The 21,410-nt window shown below is 41.9% G+C and overlaps 1 protein-coding gene across 3 annotated transcripts in view; it reads right to left on the reverse strand.

Annotated features, from left to right (window-relative positions):
• LOC133465546 (myosin-9-like) overlaps positions 1-21,410 on the reverse strand; it is a 40,365-nt gene that overhangs the window by 12,007 nt on the left and 6,948 nt on the right. Inside the window, exons 1-18 of one of the 3 annotated variants that reach the window (XM_061748488.1) lie at positions 21,039-21,057; positions 16,201-16,532; positions 14,432-14,588; positions 11,441-11,468; positions 11,236-11,329; positions 10,197-10,217; positions 7,508-7,600; positions 7,378-7,441; positions 7,148-7,246; positions 6,896-7,039; positions 6,726-6,821; positions 6,273-6,544; positions 6,017-6,190; positions 5,765-5,938; positions 5,483-5,597; positions 3,942-4,129; positions 206-327; positions 52-121 (exon numbers count right to left, since the gene is read on the reverse strand). In XM_061748488.1, the coding sequence (XP_061604472.1) occupies positions 52-121; positions 206-327; positions 3,942-4,129; positions 5,483-5,597; positions 5,765-5,938; positions 6,017-6,190; positions 6,273-6,544; positions 6,726-6,821; positions 6,896-7,039; positions 7,148-7,246; positions 7,378-7,441; positions 7,508-7,600; positions 10,197-10,217; positions 11,236-11,329; positions 11,441-11,468; positions 14,432-14,588; positions 16,201-16,527 (2,238 nt within the window). In that variant the 5' untranslated portion in view covers positions 16,528-16,532; positions 21,039-21,057. Of the gene's footprint in view, positions 1-51; positions 122-205; positions 328-3,941; positions 4,130-5,482; positions 5,598-5,764; positions 5,939-6,016; positions 6,191-6,272; positions 6,545-6,725; positions 6,822-6,895; positions 7,040-7,147; positions 7,247-7,377; positions 7,442-7,507; positions 7,601-10,196; positions 10,218-11,235; positions 11,330-11,440; positions 11,469-14,431; positions 14,589-16,200; positions 16,533-21,038; positions 21,058-21,410 lie in introns of those variants that run through there. The other 2 variants (XM_061748490.1, XM_061748489.1) reach the window with 2 other exon arrangements.

The following is a 21,410-nucleotide window of genomic DNA, read 5'->3' on the forward strand; positions in this document are numbered from 1 at the left end:
TGCAAGTGAATTTTTACTGTGAGGATTAAACAGAAAATAAAAAGCCCTTACCATAAGTACACAAGCCTGCTTTCCATCCATGAAGCCTTTGGGAATAGCATTTGGAGTGAGGATTTCATACCTTGAAGAAGAGCAGATAACATTTGGTATATTTTGATACACACCAGATTAGAACTGAGAATCTTGTATTTTAACATTTGGCTACCTCTGTCTGAACTCCTGGAAGACAATTCGGTTGGGAAAGCCTTGTCTGCAGATGCGGATCCCTTCCAGAACACCATTACATCTTAGCTGGTCCAGAACCAGGTGAGGATCCAATTTTCCTGCCTACAGGAGGTGAAATTAAACACTGATATTCAGAAAATCTGACTTTTAAAAATGGCTTAAGACCCGGTACACACAAAGACAAATCAGGCTTTTTTTCGTCACAATTTTGCCCCTTCCCGACCAAAGATGTAAAATGCCAGACTATCTTATGTCTTTATATTATCCTTCGGTCTGATTTGTCTGAAGAGTGGATTTGTCCCAATTATAGGGTCCAAAACGGGTCGGGCCGACAATCTTAAATATTCCATCCATCCATCCATTTTCTACCGCTTATCCAAGGTCAGGTCACGGGGCCAGTAGCTTTAGCAGGGCTGGCCAGACTTCCCTCTCCCCAGCCACTTCATCAAAGCTCTTCTGGGGGGATTCCGAGGCTTTCCCAGGCCAGCCGAGAGACATAGTCTCTCCAGAGTGTCCTAGGTCATGCCCGGGGTCTCCACCCGGTGGGACGTGCCCGGAACACCTCACCAGGGAGGCGTCCGAAAGGCATCCAAATCAGATGCCCCAGCCACCGCATCTGGCCCCTCTCAATGTGGTGGAGCAGCAGCTCTACTCTGAGCGCCTCCCGGATGGGCGAGCTTCCTACCCTCTCTCTAAGGGAGAGCCCGGACACCCTGCGGAGGAAACTCATTTTGGCCGCTTGTATCCGAGATCTTGTTCTTTCGGTCACGACCCACAGCTCGTTACCATAGGTGAGGGTAGGAACGTAGATAGACCGGTAAATTGAGAGCTTCGCCTTTCGGCTTAACTCCTTCACCACAACGGACCGATACAAAGTCCGCATCACTGCAGACGCTGCACCGATCCGCCTGTCGATCTCCCGTTCCATTCTTCCCTCACTCGTGAACAAGACCCCAAGATACTTGAACTCCTCCACTTGGAGAAGGATCTCATCCCCGACCTGGATAGGGCACGCCACCCTTTTCCAACTGAGGACCATGGTCTCAGATTTAGAGGTGCTGATTCTCATCCCAGCCGCTTCACACACTGCTGCGAACCGCTCCAGTGAGGGTTGGAGATCACGGTTTGATGAAGCCAACAGAACCACTTCTACAAAATGCAAAGCTGCAATACTGAGGCCACCAAACTGGACTCGGCTGCACCTAGAAATTGCTTCCATAAAAGTTCTGAACAGAATCGGTGACAAAGGGCAGCCTTGGCGGAGTCCAACCCTCACCGGAAACGAGTCCGACTTACTGCCGGCAATGCGGACCAAACTCTGACACCGGTCGTACAGGGACCGAACAACCCATATCAGGGGGTTCGGTACCCCATACTCCCGAAGCACCCCCCCACAGGACTCCGCGAGGGACACGGTCGAACACCTTCTCAAAGTCCACAAAACACATGTAGACTGGTTGGGCGAACTCCCATGCACCCTCGAGGACCCTGCCGAGGGTGTAAAACTGGTCCACTGTTCCACGGCCAGGACGAAAACCACACTGCTCCTCCTGAATTTGAGATTCGACTTCCCGACGGACCCACCTCTCCAGCACCCCTAAATAGTCCTTACCAGGGATGAGGAGTGTGATCCCCCTGTAGTTGGAACACACCCGCAGGTGCCCCTTCTTAAAAAGGGGGACCACCACCCCAGTCTGCACTGTCCCAGATGTCCAGAGGCTTGCAGAGGCAAGCAGGACAGCCCCACAACATCCAGAGCCTTTCGGAACTCCGGGCGAATCTCATTCACCCCTGGGGCCTTGCCACCGAGGAGCTTTTTAACCACCTCAGTGACCTCAACCCCAGCGATAGGAGAGCCCGCCTCAGAGAACCCAGACTCTGCTTCCTCATGGGAAGGCGTGTCAGTGGAATTGAGGAGGTCTTTCGAAGTATTCTCCCCACCAACTCACGTCTTAAATATTGAACACATTTAATATTTACGATAAAAAATCTGTGTATGCGGAAAGCCGAGCCATGTCGCTGTAACGTGTGACGTGGAACAGAATGTAGCCAATCAAGAAGCGCCCTCACTCAGGAACAAGGTAACGACCGTAAATAAGACTCATAAGGCTTCTTTATATTCGTGCGGACGGCGACCACGCTGACGTCACTGCAGCTGTCCCTCGCGTAGTTTGCCTTTATACTCAAGCACAACCCACGCGCGCAGTTTTGAAAATGTACTGCAGTTCACCTCCAAGTCGGGGGTGTCGCTACAGCTGGTATTGGCTCGGACACCACAGGGTGGAGTTTCCTCTGAATTTTTTTGGCCATTTCCGGTAGCCCTTTTTACTTTCCTTTCAGTAACAAGGAACAAAGCAACAACAATGCCGACCGTGGAACAGTGTCTGCTTGAACAAATGGATCTAGATGACCAGATGATTCGTTTAATTATGCTGCAAAAATCGATCGAGAAGGCGGCTGCGTAGATGGTATGTAGAACAAAGGCGCATGCCGAGTAAGTCATCACAGCATGTGACTAAAACGGACCAATCACGAGAGATGATCTCCGCGGTGTTCGACACGCAGCAACAATTTTTGCCGTGCGCGCGTCAAGCTACGCGGGGAGCAATTCGTCGGTCACGTGATGCAATGTGGGCGTTGTCGGCCGCGAGAGTATAAAGAGGCCTTTACCTGATGTCTTTTTTTTTGTATGAAATTGGGTTCCCCAGATGGCAAGAAGTATTTTACCCAAAGCAAGTCTTTTTGAGACATCATTGCCATTTTACAACGGTATAGCTTGCGGCAACCTTTGGAAACACTCTGGTAACATTGGCGCATGCCCGGAAGTCATTTTTCCTCTTCGGTTTTGTTCGATCACTTGATCATGGGAGATTTCTGCCTCGGAGGACTTGTTTGACCATCGGTAGTGGAACAGTCTTTATTGTGTGGGGTGTTCTGTGCTGAGATTACACTGGGTAACAATTTGAAAAAAAGAATCCTATTGAGTTAGATTTTTATGCTGATTAAAACTAAAACTGGCATGCTGATTCCAAAATTGCAGTCAGTTTTTTTTTTCTAGCACATCAAGTTTTTCTCCACAGCTTACCCTCCAGATAAGCAAAATTCCACTGATTAGCTGCAGTAAGACTGATTACGATTGGACTTATCTACAGCTACGTGGCAACTTGTTTGTGCAGTCACAATTGAGACAGTGCAGCTCCCAATTGGTCATTACTACCAATATCTGCAAACAGAAAGCTAGCATAGTAGGAATTAAGAGGATTTGTGACTGATCCTTTGTAAAACAGTGTTAAATAAACATTGCAGTCATGCCAGTTTCTTCCACATTTCATCCTGTCAATATTTGAAGTTTTATAAAGCAAGTACATCTGTTAAAAAAATATGAAAAATACTGTACTTAAGAAAACTGGGATCTATAGTTCAAAAACTTGACATGAGAGAAAAACTGATCTGTTTTGGATTCCGCACTAAAAAAAATTTGTTAAAAACAGCTGTCAGACCTAACTCAACAAAAATTGTATTCCCCAGTGTTATCAGAGCACACCACACACACACAATCACCAAAGTTATTAAATGCCTCATTTTAATTTTTTTATCTTTGTGTGTGGGGTCTTTCAAAGCTAAAAAAAAAAATATTTTTAAAGACTTGAAAAATTCCTTGTGTGTGTGTGTGTGTACCAGGCCTAGGCGCCAGTGTGTTTGTGTTTCTCTGATACCTTTTTCTCATGGTTGGGGATGATGCACCGGACAAAGTTTGGATTTGTATTCCTCAGAGTGGCCATGAGCTTGGACAGTTGCTCTTTGTAGAGCTGGCCCACAGTGCGGAACATGCCCTTGCGGGTCTTAAAAGCACCTGGCATCTCTGGCATGCCGGAAACCTTATCCAGGCCTACTATGCGGTCCACTAAACAGAGCAACAGACAAATGTCTCAAGTAATTACCCAAAAGGGTTTAATTTAGTAAGGTGAATGCTAAATGGCAAATTTCAACAAATTCGTGACAAATTGTACCATCCACTTCCTCTTGGTAGACAACCACCCAGAGAAAGTAGTGGAGAGAATACAAAAACAATAAAAGCACACAAATGGATGGGATGCAGGCTGAAAATTGAGGGGAAGTACAATCCAGTGAAGTGTAAAAACAATACAATCAGAACTACAGGAAAGGCAAAACAGTGCAGTGGGTGAATGTCAACTGTTCACACAGTAGTTTGGCGTGAAAACTATGTGTGGCAGTTTAGTACATGTTTATGTGCATTGGAAATGTGATAAAGTTGTGACAGTGGGCATTTATTTTTGTGAAGACCCAACAAGGGGGGAGAAACACCAAACCCATGCAGCATGTACCCATTTCTCCAGTACCCATGACCACCACCAGGAGTCCCATACACTATTACATGGGAAAGGGAAAGGGAAAGTTCAATGATGGAGCAACAAGTGGCAAGTTTAAAAGTAGTAAAGCACAAAAAAAGCTTGAACATTTTACTGATGTTACTTGAACATAAGCTTGAAAGCTTTGATGACTGAGGAAAAACCAATGGGGCATACAAAGCATTTAAATTGTCTGACAGACTGTAGGAATGACAGGAAAACACCAACACATGAAAGAAGAAACCGTGTCACCTGAGTCTGAGTGTAGTATGGGAAAACGCTGATAAAAATAGGCTCTCTGAGAATTCTGTACCTCTGAGAGCCAGCAAAGACGTTTGGGTAAAATGTAACATACAAAATGGAGCAAAACAGAGGAAGACAATGGAATTTGATTTTAAAAAAAAAAAGGTAAAAACAAAAGGTACACACACCAGACAAAGAGAAAGAAAGCACTGAAATGAAAATCAGGAATAATGAGCTAGAATAATTAACACTGCCCAAATCCAGAACTTTAGCCCCATGTGAAAGCAGAGAATCATGGCAAGGGTGAGCTGGCTGATTGTTTGTTTTTATTTTTAAATATTGTTGGCCAAACTCTCCCTTATTTAGCAATACTTGCACTTGCCGATCAAGAAATAAGTATCCAATGTTGTCTTAACCTCACTTGTTTTGTTATTGATGAAGTAATACTGCAGCTAAAAGCCATGTAGCACAATTTAGAGAATATTTTTTACATGAAGAGTTTGTCTGCCAACTTAATGTTGGCTATTTAGATTTTTTAAATGTCTAGTAGTCGTCTGATAAGGCAAGATTTCTGCAAGATTACTGGTCAAGTTTGTACAAAAAGTATCAAGTAGCTGTTGTGGAACAAAAATGTCCAGTCTTACCATCCTTCCAGAGTTCAGAGACAAATTTGTCTGTTGACTGGTTGAGCAGTGAGGCAACATTGTCATTCAAAGGGTCCATGTTCTTCATCAACCACTCATCTGCTTTATAATCAACCTAATGAGTAAGAAGAGACTTGTGTCAACATCTATTTGGTGGCATTTATAACAAAAACAAGCAAAGGCAAAAGAGCAACAAAAAAATAAAATAAAAATTGTGGTGACAGCAAGTAATGACAACAATGACTAAAGAAGAATAAAAACTAGACATCTCTGCCTGCTCACCTTCCCAGCATAATGGATAATACTGAAATCTGCTTCATCCATCAGTTTCTTAGGCTTAAAGAACTTGGGGTGGGTGCCCTGCTCCTGGAGCACTTTCTCAACAAAGCTCTTGTCTGTGGCTTTGGGAAACCAGCACTCCTCATCCAGCAGGGCAAGAATACCAGGAGGGCTGGCCTGCACACAATGGGGAAAGTGTTTAATACAGTATATTCACTAAAAATGCTCATGTACACCCCCCTACCCCCAACTCACAGGTTTCTCAATGAGTTCGATGCAAGGCTGCAGGTCGAGGCCGAAGTCAATGAAGCTCCACTCAATACCTTCCCTCTGGTACTCCTCCTGCTCCAGGATGAACATGGTGTGGTTGAAGAGCTGCTGCAGCTTCTCGTTAGTGTAGTTGATGCACAACTGCTCGAATGAGTTGAGCTGGAAGAAAACATGAATGACAAGAGTGTCCAGTTGTCCCCACTATTTGTAACAGGCACAGTATCGGCATACTTCGCCTTACCTCAAAGATCTCAAAGCCAGCAATATCCAGGATGCCAATGAAGGAGGCTCCTTGTCTCTTAGTTTTGTCCAGAGCTTTGTTGATCCTCATAACTAACCAGCGGAACATCCTCTCATATGTGGCTTTAGCCAAGGCCTCCACAGCAAATTCTGCTTGCTCCTGGGTCTGGGCCTTTTGGACATAGTCTCGACCCACTTTGATCCTGGGTGAGAGGATGGCCCTTGTGAAGTCTGTGACATTCATCCCCATGAGATGGCAGACCTTCTGAGCAGCTGAAAGATTGGTAGGGCAAGTGAAGAGAGGATTCAATAGAAAGGGAAGAAGAACATAAAAACAGCAATTATAGATACAGTACTACAATCACAATCTAATTTTAAAAGTTTAGGGCTCGAATAATTTCAAATCTAATCACCAGAGAGAGATTAATGAGTGGGGTTAAAAGGTACAACCTACCTGTGTTGTCCGGCATGGAGGCCTGATCAGTGTGACGCTCCTTCTTGAAGCTCATGTTCCCTAGCTGCAGCACAGAAGCCACCACTTTCAGCATGCCTTCACAAAAAGAACATAACATTTGGTATCCAAATAACAAGAGACAATTTTAAATTATTTTCCATTGGCCTTACCTATCTGCTCATCCTCTGGGATACTCATAATCCTCATGGCATCCATGGTTTCTACAAACAGGTCCTTGTCCTGTTGTCCCGGAATTGTAACATTTCCATTGGAAAGGAAACGGTAGTTGTTGTAATTTTCAAGGAGGAGCTCAGCTAAAAAAAAATGACATCAGTGAGATCATTAGGAAATGAGAGGAAGAAATTTGCAGTTGTTCCTGGCTAATTATTTGTCTTTGAAGTGATGGCGAATACAGGGTTTACCCCGTAATTTGTCTCCAGCTCCTGTGAGCAGGTAGTAGAAGATATGGAATGTCCGTTCCTCCCTGGCCTGACGAATGGCACGGGACTTCTCCAGCAAATCTAGCAATCAGTCTGTCAAGGTTTCATATGCAGCCACCTCCCAAAATGAAGATTTTTATTTTAATGACATGCCCCTTCCGGCGTCATGGACATTTGGCAACTTTTACTTAATCATAGGGAAACAAGGATACACGTTTCAATATTTGCACCAACAATATAACCGTTGACATCAAAGTTGATCCTGATGAATTTACCCTACAAATAAAAAACAATTAAAGTGGACGTTTTAAAATCAACAAAAAACACTATATTGTGCCTTACAAATCTAGAGGAGTTGTCATTTTTGACTGTCTTGGCATTTCCAAATGCCTCCAGGATAGGGTTTGCCTGCAGAAGCTGCTTCTCCAGCTCCCCCTGGTAAGACCAAAAAACAGTAAAGGAGAATATAAAAAACATTTTCCCAGTTACAAACACCCTGTGCAGGGTCAATATGTTATTAAAACTGAAAATTCTCTGTGGCAGCTTGAGAGACCATCAAATCTACGTTTAAGCAACATTGCATTTCATAGCTACAAAGTAGTCAAAATTAAAGCATACATAGTTTACAGATATACACATTTGACAAGTCAGGAATGTAATACACCTATGAAAAAGAGAAGGAAAAAAAAAAAACACCAAGAGAACTTCAACCACCCATCACCAGAGCGGATAGATCCAGAAATAAAACAAAATTGACATCTTTTCTGTTTAAACAGTCACCTGATTTATATTTGTAACCCTTAAAAGGACCACTCTAAGGTTGTGAAGCCTGGCACTTATTCCATTGATCTGGACTTAAAAACGATGTGTGCAGAACACAAAAGTGAACTGTAGTCATTTTAGGCTCGTTTTCTGATGCCATATTTGATTTTCAGCCAGATTTTGGCCCGCCCACATTTAAAGTCCAAACCTGAGTGAGTCTGCTGACGTCAGCGACGGAGGACGAGTACATTTCCCCTTTACTAAACTAGTATGTCTTCTGTGGTGTAATTCTTGCTTGTATTGAAAGTCTGAATCTCCACCCCACCCACCCCCTCCCAGACTTAGGGGCAGTGTGGCGTACACTTGCAAATACACTTGCATTAGGAGAAGAAGAAGAAAGTGTCCAACTTCATTAATATTATCCGTTTTTCCACATATTAGGAAGAATATATGCTCGTGAGAATTCTTATATTACCTGTCTATGCATTTCAACAGCGTTTGTGTGTGTGAATATTTGCTATTTGAGGGTCACTCTCTCCCCTGATGTCTTACGCTAATTTTTGCTAGCCGGTCAATGGGGTATTCGATTGAGTGCTTGCATTCAGCTGGCAATGTTTACAAACCGGACTGTCTGGACGATATAGAATTATTTTTTGTTATGAGTTTAGTTTTACAGTAAACTTAATTTGGGGTGTCAATAAACAGCTTAAAGCACACTCAGGGAGGGCAGAATAACATACAGTACATCACACGGTGCATGCAGGGTGCTTTTAAAACGCAGGAACTTGCATACACACACAGTGCCGTTCAGCACATTAAGTTTATTTTTTTTAATTTATTTATTTTTTTTTTTTATTAGACTTTTTATGATTGTGGGAGGCCAAAATCGAAATCACGATTAAAGTTCTAACGGTCAGTTGTGACCATAGCTAACTGATGGGCACGTCTAGCTAGCACCTTCTTTGTACCATTTTACTCAATAACACTGTAATTAGCATTTTTTAGCATAAATTAACGATTGAACATAATTCTGGGGTGCTGCTGTGTTGATGCAACAGTTTACAGTATGACAGCAATAAGGTATAATACCAACTTGAACAAAGCAGTGTTTGGAAACTCAAGCACGGCGTCTTTTTTCTCTGAAAAGTTGTCATTTTGGATGTGGGGGGATTCCGCATGACAGCGACGATATATAAAATATGACTAAATACTGCCAAATTATTGTATAGTACATTCCTTTGTCAACAGCAGCAGTGAATTTGGTCTCCAGTTCTGTCACTGACGTGAAGACATGGCACCGACTCGATTTTGGCAATGAAAAAGGGGTGTTCTCAGGGCAATTAGTTTCTTACCGATTGCTCAAAAACATATTGATTTTATTAGAAATCACTACGAGTTTCATTTTCTTGAGCAAAAAATACAAAGAAGTTGTTAGTGAAATATAGGCTATCTGGACACTATAGTAGTCCCTTTACAACATGTGGGTAATTTAGAAAATAGAAAGTATCCAACAAAAAATGGAATAGTTTCAACTACCATTTAAAATACTGCCATTACTTATAACTCTGACTGCTGCATATTTATTTAAAAAAACAAAACACAAAAAAAAACAGCAGACCAAATAAAACTGAATTCAAACAGTGACATTAAGAATTCAAGACGAAGAAGAAGTAGTCTTGTAATGACTGTGCTCCTTGCAATATGATAATCCGAATAGGTGCATGTATTGTTTTACATTTAACAAAGTTTTTTAATCTGCGGGTTATGTTATGGACAAAAACAGATTTTCCATGGCATGTCAAAAGCTGCTTAGTAATTAAATGCCTTGGCTCAGAGATCATGAAGAAACTGGAAAACAGATCCCTGGACAAAGAATGGCACATTCGGACAAGAGCACGCATCAAGTAGCCACAGAAATCCTGAAAAATTCAGCCAGGCAAATCTAAATTCAGCTATCAGCTGAGCACATAAAGACCAGAAATTGCAGATATTTCCTGAAGGATCCCTCCTCCCCTCCTATCCTACAATTGTCTGGCTGAATCTTTTCACAGGAACACATACAGCTTCCACTAATCTGACAACAAACTTCCTTCAGACTTCCAACCAGCTTCAGTAAGTAACCTCTCCCCATCCGCAACACAACAATTCCCACAGCAATGTGCTCCAGTGAGGGGAAGCCGCAGGATGGGGATGAGAAGGTGGAGGAGGGAAGGCAATGACAGAAGCAGGTGGGGAGGAAGACTGAATAAAAGGGAGAGAGTTAACTCACATGTGTCAGGATCAAGCTGCTCTGTTGATGGGAAGAGAGAAATACGACAACCTCAAAAATGGAATGATGGACACTGATGTGGTTTTGCCTGAACCACACTGGGTCACATTCTGCAGCATGTATCAAAAGCCCGACAAGCTACTTAGTTTTTCTAGTGCAGCCAGATGCATTTGTTAACCATGACAGTTGTATTTCTCATGTAAGATGCAGTAAAGTTCTGCTACTGGTCTATAAAGCACTAAATGGTTAGGTCCTGAATACATGAAATAAATGCTAATGGAATATAAACCCAGTAGGGCTCTGAGATCTATGGACTCAGGTCAAATAGTGGAGGACAGAGTCCAAAGCAAACATGATGAAGCAGCATTTAGCTATTATGCTGCACACAATTGGAATAAGTTGCCAACAGAAGAGACGTCAGCCCCAAGTGTGAATGTTTTTAAGTTCAGGTTAAAAACTCCCTTGCATTGTACACTGTTTTAATTGTACTTTTATTTTTCTTTGTTTTCAATGTTAAGCAGTATTTTACATTCGTTTTAAAATGTTTTTAATCATGCAAAGCACATTGAGTTACCTTGTGTATGAAATGTGCTCTATAAAGCTTTGCTTTAAAGTCAGAAAAAACAAAGTGATGAACTAAGGCATCTGGTCTGTATAATGAGTCAAAGCTCCAAGAGCATTTAGTATTTCAGTCAGTAAATCAGCAAATGGTCATTTATCTCGATTGTTGTGTTTTTCTCTCTTGTGGCGGCTTTTTTCTGTCATGAAAGGAGTTTTCAGCACAAGAATACAATGATGTGACGATGGATAAACAACTGTTACATAACCCATTCAGACACACCACACCATCAGGTAAACACCAGTGTGCGCCAAAGTGTTTGGTGAGGAGTTCAGGACAGAATAGGACAAAGATTGTCCTGTACAATATCAGCCATGGTGTATGCTTAGTCAAGAACGAACAAAGACGAACAGTATAGAGTGATGTGAGTGATGAAGAGTGAACAATATTGCAAAAGAGGAAAGTTGAAGGATGACTTACCTGATCTTTCTTGGTCTTATGAGAGGAGGCCACATGCGCCAGATACTGGATGACCTTCTTGGTGTTCTCTGTCTTACCAGCACCAGACTCTCCTCTAAGAGCAAACACAAAAAGATAATCAAATCAGTTGACAGTCAACTGGAATACAAAGCAAAAATAACTAATGAATAAATGAATAAATTAGTGTGCATGAGCTGTCACTCACGTGCAGAGAATGGACTGGTCTTCACGATCTGCAAAAAGATTGCAAATTAATGATTAGGCAGACTTAAGTAAGTAAGTATCATAAGTTACCGCTTGTGCAGCTGGTTTGTATAACCAGAATACCCTGGCCACAAAACAGGAAATCAACATCCGCCTTCTTGGAACTGTAAATATCCGCAGATGTGTCTGACAAAGCTAATTACAAACTTCCTTGTCTAAGGCCTGGACAGTCTTCTGGCTGAGGACTATGTGTGATGTGAGTGGAGGAAAAAAATAAATAAAATGCAAATGGTTGGTGAGTCGTTTGCAAAGTGATCAAAGTTAAATTAGTTCCGTGTTGTCAAGCAAAAACAATGCTGGCAAAAACAGAACTTCTTCAGTTGTGGTACGAGGGATGAGAACTTTCAAGCAGAAGTTCATACAACTATGCAGACCATGTTTGAAGAAGGTAGAAGACCTGACCGGAACAGGCCAATGTAAAATGTATGTATATGTAAATGTCAAAACACTAATAATTGTAAGCAAAAGGTTACACTACAGATCACTGGAGTCGGGCATAATCCTTGTATCTCCAAAACTGTCACTTTTCTGGAAACCAAAAACGGCATGTTTGTGAGCCATTAACATTACATCAAAGACAGAAAGCCATTTTCAACAATTTAGATTAAATCGATAATTTGTAAAAGTAACACGTGGGGACTAGTATATATTTGTGAAAATTTTTTAAATTTACCAAATTTGGACAGGTTTCAGCCCGACGCCAGCAAATACACTATAGGGCTGCACGATATTTTGTTTGCGCATCGTCATGTACATGTGCGTAATAGTCACATTACAGTATGTGCTCAGATATTGGTGTCCTGTAACATGCGTGAATCAACTAATATTAAAAGTGACAAGCAGAGGGACCTGATGGGACATTCTAATAAGATTAGCACCCATGTTACAGTAAATCTCTAACGCTTCAAACAACACACGGAACAACTCAGAATGTTGTATACTTTTCTCCTTGTAGGATAACTATGAAAAAGACGCAGAAAACAATGCACACCTGCTGGATCGTCATCGCGATGTACGTGCGCGTAATAGTCACATTACAGTGTGTGCTCAGATGTTGGTGTACTTTAAATGCTCTGAATCAACTAATATTAAAAGTGACAAGCAGCAGGACCTGATGGGACATTCTAATAAGATTAGCACCCATGTTACAGTAAATCTATAACGCTTCAAACAACACATGGAACAACTCAATGTTTTATAATTTTCTCCTTGTAGGATAACTATGAAAAAGGATGCGGAACACAATGTACACCTGCTGCATTTCACTCTTCAGAATGAAACTACTGTAGGCAGGGACAGCAGCTGCGCGAGTGAGCGAGGTGCGTTCAGGGACACTGCGTAAATGGGAGATAATGTGCTTTTGTACTACAGTACATAATTGTAAAAATGGATTACTAGGAAAATTATTGGTTGTATCAGAATGCTTTAGTTAAAACACTATGATCACACTGATAATGGAATTTATTTTGTAATATAACAGATGAATTATTTTGTTCATATAGTCAGCCAGAGCTGCGAGGAATGCAAAGTTAATGTCCTTTCGCCATTGTTCCGTTCATACTGTGTTGCGCGTTTTGTTTGGACGTTAAGGACAAAATTCCTGTTTTTCTTTTAATTCCTCATTTTGAAAAATACCTTTCAAGCAACAAGTGTTTCATGTTTTTGAGATTGTAGGGTGAAGGCTGCAGCTGGCTACTCGTGTGGACTGAATGGGTGGCAACAATGGAGAAATGAAATGGCAGTATTTTGAGGGTAACACCCCATCAGCAACATATTGGGGGAAAAAATCATTTTGGAATGATGAACTGAACTTTGAACTAGTTCGCGTAGAAAATGAACTTTCCCAACTCTGATCCTGTATTATTTGACATCACAATATATGTCGCAGATTTTTAAAATAATAAATAAATTCCAATGCAATTTTTTTCCAATATCGTAAATAGAAAAAAAGCTTGATAATGTTTGAAAGTTTCACATTTTATCCAAACTTACAATGGTGTGCTTGGTCATGGTAATAATATTGACGTACAGTACACTCATTATAGGAGAGTCGCTTTCATGAGGAATTAGTGTCCTTCCTAGTTCCAAATCTGCTGCCAACGGTGAACGGCTTGACAAAAAAAAGTTACTGTCACAAAAATAGCATGTTCCAGACTCCAAAGACTTGGCAGCCATGCCACTCTCACTCTGCTCTATGCACAATAGATATAACCATCGTCACAAGGCCGCCACGTCAGTGCCCCACATTTAACATGGCTGCCACATAGGCATAGGTCTTTTGAAATGTGACCCAGTAATATTGTATATCTGTGACCCGGAAATGTGTCAGTCCCATTCTCTGCCTGCACTGGGCCACAATACCAGTCAACAACTGCTGCCAATTCTGTAAGTAACAGACTTTGTCAATGAGATTTTAAATGACAAATGGAAACCATTTTTGGATAGATTGTCGACTCCTGACGGTCTGTTTTATCCGAAATGTGTTATATCGGGGTCCTTCTGTACATAGTGTACAGTGTACACAACAAAGGCACAAGATAAAGCATTGTTCAAATGTCAGTGACAAGTACATATTTTAAAAAATTTGTAATTGATTTATTCGAAGCATTATTACTAAATTTGCCCAATTGAAATGCCTTGACTTTTGTGAGGTTAACAGGGTCATAGCCATGAATGAAATTGTACTAACAATTTCTTAAACAGTCTCAAATAATACAAAATTATTTCACATATGTACGGTCTCAAGAGTCAAGCTGTAGCTTAGCAGTGGATCGACAGATGAGAAGCTTGCAGGTTGTAGCCCTATTTGGAACCACTACAAAATGTAGTTAACTAAACCCAAAAGGAAACCTTGCAGCCTAATTTCACTTATGTGGCTTTGTTTTCTCTTATGCAACACTCAGAAGAGCAATTGTTTGGGCCAGTGACTTACCCTGCATCATGCTTCTGTAAGATATGTCAGTAATAGCATAGATATGAGGTGGCATTTCATGTTTCTTCTTTCCCTTGTACATATCAACAATCTCCTCAGAGTAGATTGGCAGGTTCTTGTAGGGATTAATGACGACACAGAAGAGCCCAGAGTATGTCTGGAGAACAGAAAAGATGCAGTTAAAAAAAGCTCTTGAACAGGGTTTCAAGTTGGTCAACTCCTGGAGACTAGGCAATTGAAAACATTTCTATTTATTGAGCAATTCATCAGCATGAAGTGAAATATTGATTACTACTACAAATGTATTTTATGTTCTGAACAAGAAGGCTCATTTGCTGAAACGTCCTGTCCACCCTAAGCACAGACCTGAGGCTTTCTCATGAACTCAGATTTTGTCCTCTCCTATGTTATGTAATGCCAACCCCACCCAGCAACAAGTTCAAAATGAAGAGCAAGTATTGCATTGTAAACTAGCACTGCTTCATGAAAGGTTCAGTCATATCCAATATTGACGGTGGATAATCATTTCTGCTTCAATACCAACAACAAATACATGCTTTAAAACCACAAAAACAGTGCAACTTTGATTTTCTTCCACATCCAAGTTTCTCTTTCTAGTTCTACCAGGAGTGATGTTTTTTTTTTTTTTTGGTTTCCTGATTCCTGCAGTGCCATTACAAGATATCTGTATATGGCATATTTTCCTCTGGGAAGCACAAGCTCTCCCATGAGAGCCTACAGAGCCTTGAGGCACTCAATCCAACCGGAGCCTGGACCTCAAGAGCGAGCAAGGGAGGGAACAAGGGGCAGGGGCCGGGTCATAGAAACCAAATCATTCACAGTCCAGAACATGGGAATAAACAATGAACATCAATTAAAACGTCATTTGCATTCCATGTCCACATATCAAACTCTGCTTCCTGTTCACAAGGCAACACACACAACAGTTGGGGTAGCAAACAACATGAGACAAACTGGTAATAAATGAGAATATAAAGTTTCTTCCTATAATGGCCACCTAAGAGTATAAACTAAACCCCCTGAAAGATATTTCTTCAAGACTCTGGAGTGTTTTGTAATTTTGGTTCACAAATCAATAAGAGCAAAGGCAACTGATATTGACAGTCTTGTTCAGCTAAAATGTGTTTTATGGGGTTGAGGTCAGGGCTCGGTGGTAAGGTGGTTAGCGAGCCTGCCTCACAGTTCTGATGACCGGGGTTCAATGCCCGGCCCTGCCTGTGTGGAGTTTGCATGTTCTCCCCGTGCCTGCGTGGGTTTTCTCCAGGCACTCCGGTTTCCTCCCACATCCCCAAAACATGCATGGTCGGTTAATTGAAGACTCTAAATTGCCCGTAGGTGTGCCCTGCGATTGGCTGGCACCCAGTTCAGGGTGTACCCCGCCTCCTGCCCGATGATAGCTGGGATAGGCTCCAGCACTCCCGCGACCCTTGTGAGGATAAGCGGCTCAGAAAATGGATGGCGGTCAGGGCTCTTCAAGTTCTTCCACACCAATGTCATCAAAACATGCCTTTACAGGTATTGCTTTGTGGAATACTCTTCTGTCCCAGCATGACTGTGCCCCAATGCACAAACTACCAAACATTGAAAGCACAGAATTGTCCAAAATGCCTTTAAATAAGGGGTGAGTAATGAATAAATGCTTTCATTAATGTAGTGTATCGCACTTTTACAATATTAAGTAGCAGTAAACAAATAGGTAAAAATATAAGTGACAGATTTATTCAATCCTTCTGGTGGTTCATACTTACGTATATAAGTCCAGAATAGTATCGCTCCTTCAGGTTGTGCAGTACAGAGGCTTCGTTCAAGCAGGTGAGCTCAGCCATGTCTTCCACCTTGCTAAACTTGGGAGGGTTCATCTTCTGGATGTCATCCTTATTCACCCTGATCTTCTTACCGGAGTCTGCCAGCTCAATCAGGCACTCATCACCTCGCTCCTCCTTCAAAGAGCCAGCCTCAAAGCCCAGGCGCTCTGAGGGAACCCATACTAGCTTCTTGGAGGCCCAGTCAGCTTGTGCCAGAGGGTTGTTAATCAGGTTCCGGTCCGCATACAGATACTTGTTTGGGTCTGCCATGCTAGCTGTGTCAAAAATGAGACGGGAAGAAAGTGGGCTATAATTAGTATAGTAATATAGAATTAACATTCATAGGATTACCATCAACTCTAGGTTAAGTTTCGCTAGTCTACCAGACAATATCTTTTGGTCGTCTTCTACTTTCACATGTACCGTATTGTGAAGACCATAAGGCGCACTTAAAAGTGGTACATTTTCTCCAAAATGGGCGGGGCACCCTATAATGCGGCGCGCCTTGTGTGTGCACAGCGTTCCAAAATCTATCAATGTTGTAGTGTGATGAGCGGTCCACTTGACTGACTGAGCATTTCATGCCGACACGCTGCTTATACAGAGGGAAAGCGGACGTGGCTGAGGACAGCATGCGGACGTAACAGGGGAAGGGTGCGCGTGAAGGAGGACAGTAAAGGCACGCCCCCAGTACGTAAATAGTGCCTGTCAAGCCAGCCTCCACTTGTAAAGTAGCAATCAAGCCAGCCGCCCCTAATTTTGTTCATACTAGGCATTACGGTAATAAGTCGCCAACTTGCGGCGAAAGCCACCTTCAAAATAAAAGCTTTCCAATAATACGGACGTCAATGCTCTTCGGTTAAGGAATGTAACCAGCACGGTTCATTTGAATCTTGAGATGCATTAAAAAATGCAGTTTATTAGTTTTCGGAGACTTTTATTTTGAAATACAGTATCAGATCTTCATCAAACCTCTTTTAGTGAAGTCCTTTGTGGTCTGTCACACAGATCTGGACTCTTGCAATATCAATGGGATTATGCTGGGGTGGCTTTGGCTCAGTAGGTAGAACAGGTTCGAATCCCTGCTACGACTGTCCGCATGTCAAAGTGTCCTTGGGCAAGACACTGAACCCTAATTTGCTCCCGGTGGGCCTGGCAGTGCCTTGCATGGCAGCAGTCGCCCATTGGTTTATGAATGTGTGTGTGAATGTGAGGCTTTGAAAAGCGCTTTGGGCACTGTGATGATGTAGACAAAGTGCTATATAAGTGCAGTCCATTTACCATTTATTTTTCCTAAGATATCAAATAAACTACATTTTTTAATGTATCTCAAGACTTAACTTTGCTGGTTGCATTACATCCTTGCATTACATCCTTAATCGAAGAGCACTGACGTCCGTATTATTGGGAAGCTTTTATTTTGAAGGTGGCTTTCGCCGCGAGTTGGCGACCTGTTTCCGTAATGCCTAGTATGAACAGAATTGGGGGCAGCTGCCTTGACTGCTACTTTACGAGGAGGCTGGCTTGACCGCAGTCGAAAACTGCACCTACGAAGAGACTGCAAACTTTAAACCGCAAGTTATCAGTTACGCGGAGGAACATGGGAATCGAGCAGCCGCGAGAGAATTCAAGATCAACGAATCCATGGTTCGCAAGTGGAGGAAGCAGGAAAACGAGCTTCGCCAAGTCAAGAAGACGAAGCTGAGTTTCTGCAGAAAAAAGAAAAACAAAACGTGGAAACAATGTGAAACAAGGTGAGGTGGCCCGAGACCAACTCGGGCAATGGATTAATTAACTCCTACCGCTGGACATCAGTGTAAACAGGGCGTTCAAAGTGAAGTTGCGAGCGGCGCGGGAGCGATGGATGACAGATAGCGAACACAGCTTTACTAAGACTAGGAGGCAGCGCCGGGCGAGTTACGCCACAATTTGTGAATGGATTGTGGATACTTGGGCTAACGTGTCTGCTTTCACTGTTGTTCGAGCTTTCGTAAAAACCGGCATCATTTCTGAGGAGCCGGACGGCAACGAGACTGACTCGAACCTGCCGTGTTTGATGGAGAACTTGCCCAGCTGTTCATTTCGAATACAGAAGATGAGAACTTTGATGGATTTGTGGATGAGGGTTGATCAAAAAATAACGTGAGTACATTGTTAAATACTTCAATAAAGTACAACCGAACTCAGTTTTGCTCCCGTTGCCTTTTTTAAAACATTGTTTTAGCGTGCATGCATGCTACCGTATGTTTTAAGCTAGCGTATGTTTTACCATGCCTGCGCCCAATAATACAGCCTTATGCATGTGTTAAATACAGAAATAGACCCCGTAACTGAGACTGCGCCTTTTAATACGGTGCGCCTTATGGTTGTGAAAATACGGTAATCTTTGGAGTGTGTATAAAGGTCACCACTGATGCAATGCACAACAGGAAATGTCTGCTTGAGTTCGGTCAAAAAAATAAATAAATAAAAGTTTCAGGTTAAAATTACAATATCTAATTGGTTAAAAGGTCAAACAAATTAACTAAATATTTTTTCACATGCCCAAGCCCAATTCTAGTTTATTTCGGGCCTCAAATTTAGTTTTTTGATGGATTCAAGAGTAAGAATAATTGCCAACCCATTATATTAGGTTGCAAACCCAAACACTCAGACAGTGATGTAGTCTACAAGTTATATGCACTCTTCTGATCAATCGTGATTCAAAAGCACATACTAACCCATATTTCATATAACCTACACCCTTAAAAGCTCATAAATAGTAGCCTGTTGACAGGGAGTGCTCCGGTTCAACTCCAATAGAAAGTGACTCGACGAGTATTACCAGTACAGAGGGAAAAGAAGCCTGTGTGCTTAAAGCAAGCAATAAGTCAACTAGTGCAAAGAGTCTCTTGGCAATTGCTTTCTCATACATTGGTGCCCCACACTACCAGAGCTGTTGCTGATCTCAGTGCTCTCTGACCTGCATAGCCAGCTGAGCTGCCTTCCAGCAAGTTTGCATAATTATGATCATATGTAAAACATGGAAAACAACATCAGAGGACCCATGCAACCTAGTGATAATTACGTCAAACAATACTTTGGGCCAGATGTTGGGCTCGGACTATAATTTAATATTTCAAAATGCTCCACTGGAACACATACTGTTGCCAAATTCTCGTGTTCAACATTATGAAACAGTGTAGACATTGTAGTCACACACTTATTAAAAGAAAAAAAAATTCAAATTGCAAAAATTTCTAGTGTCAAGTCATGTATTGACAATTTTGCCCTCCAAAGGGTCAACTTCATAAACATTAACCCCCCCAAACACTGTACCATAATGCAAGTTGAGATTCAGCCAATTTTGTCATTAAGTGGTTATTAATGTAGTTCTGACATTTAAAGATGATCATCTTCGGCAACATATTAGGGGAAAAAATAAACTCATCTTTACTCAAAAGGTGACAGACCCTTGATGTCGTTTCAGAGCAGGTAATTTTCATTTAACAGGGTTGCACCCGTTCCACCACATTAACCCTGATCTGTGAGAAAGAAAGCAGAGGGAGCGGCATTCTTCTCATGACCCATACTTCCCCCTATCCTCCCATCAACCTCCCAAGGCTGCAGCTGAAATCCATCACTGCTAAAACTGCCTAAATCCAACTCTTGTTGGACACCCGCATCCTGTGAAACTACAGAGGGGAAACTGGTGATGCTGTTGTTCTCAGTTGGTTCTATACGCCTTTTCTAGGCCTTCAAAACCACTTCTGTCTCTCGCCATAAGACTAACATCCCCCACCCTGTACACCGACCACACTCTGTTTACCCAGTCTTTTCAGGGTCGCATTCCTGCCATACTAACACTCTCTATCAGGGAGAGACAAATTCCACAAATGTCTGTACTTTATCTACTAGGCCTCCTCCCTGCCTCAGACCATCTTTCTCTGAACATCCGTCATGTTTTTGTAATCTCATTTCCACACACATATCAGGTTGTGGCTTCAACAGCTAAATCTGTCCCATTAACTCTGAGGGTAGCCGAGGCACACCCATTGTGAAACTGCATTGATCAAATAGATGGCAACATCCTTGCTCTTGATGCTCTACTTCCTTTACTCTTAAAAACGCACTCACCAATCTGTGGTACAATTGCATCAAATGCACACTAGCCAGGTTGTAGAGAGGACATGATTTATTTGAGTGAGGTTGCTTGTTAAAAAAATAAAAAAATTAAAAAAGAGCTCATCCATAATTCTGCATTTGTTTTAGAGAACTGTGTTTTAAATATGCCAAACATACAGTAAGTTGCAATCAATGAATATAAACACTTAAACATCTGCTGCAATTCAGCAGCTTGCAGCCTCAAAGCCTAATTGTTAAAAGGGAACAACAAGGTCATTACAAAAATGTGAACCAAACTCATTCTCAAGAGACTGCGCATTTGGACAATGTTATGCAGAAAACTGTGCTGTTAGGTTGTTACTTTTGACCCATTTTCACTGTAAAAAAAAAAAAAAAAAAAAAAAAAATGGCCGCTGTAATAACGTTTGGTATCCTTCTGTGCAGACAAACCTGGTCATGTTGCGGCAAAAATATATACAAGTAGTATGTAAAAGTCATTCTGTTGATTTCTACTGCACGCGTTTGACACAGAAAATTCAGTGACACATTTCAAACTACATCTCAAGAGAATGCCTTAAGACGAAAATAGCTGACAGTTAATTTGACCAGGGCTGCTCTACATTGAAAGGACGAGGAATAAAGCACTCCTATCAGACAGCTGTAAATCTGGACCTTACCTTGAATTGAATTAGAACAGTAGCCAAAACAGTATTGAAACCCACCCAACATAATTGTTGGCTCAGACAGCAGCTTTCCTGCTGGTGGACCCTACAGGATGCATCAGGAAACATTTTTTATAATTTCCCATATCCTTGTCATCTTGCACTGTCAGCCCTACTCCTATTTCATGAGGTTAGAGGCAAAAAAGTTAAGTTGTAAACATGACTATTACACAAACATCTGTGCAACTAAAATATGGTCAAATGAATAAAACTATAAAGAAGAACCATAAAACAGCAAGAAGAAGTAAGCAAAGGGTAGCTTTGGAAATCAAACTCAGAACACAGCACAAAAAAAGAGCAGGGCCTTGAGAAAATGTGGGAGAAAGA

Source organism: Phyllopteryx taeniolatus, chromosome 16 (assembly GCF_024500385.1).
Source record: "Phyllopteryx taeniolatus isolate TA_2022b chromosome 16, UOR_Ptae_1.2, whole genome shotgun sequence".
NCBI lineage: Eukaryota > Metazoa > Chordata > Actinopteri > Syngnathiformes > Syngnathidae > Phyllopteryx > Phyllopteryx taeniolatus.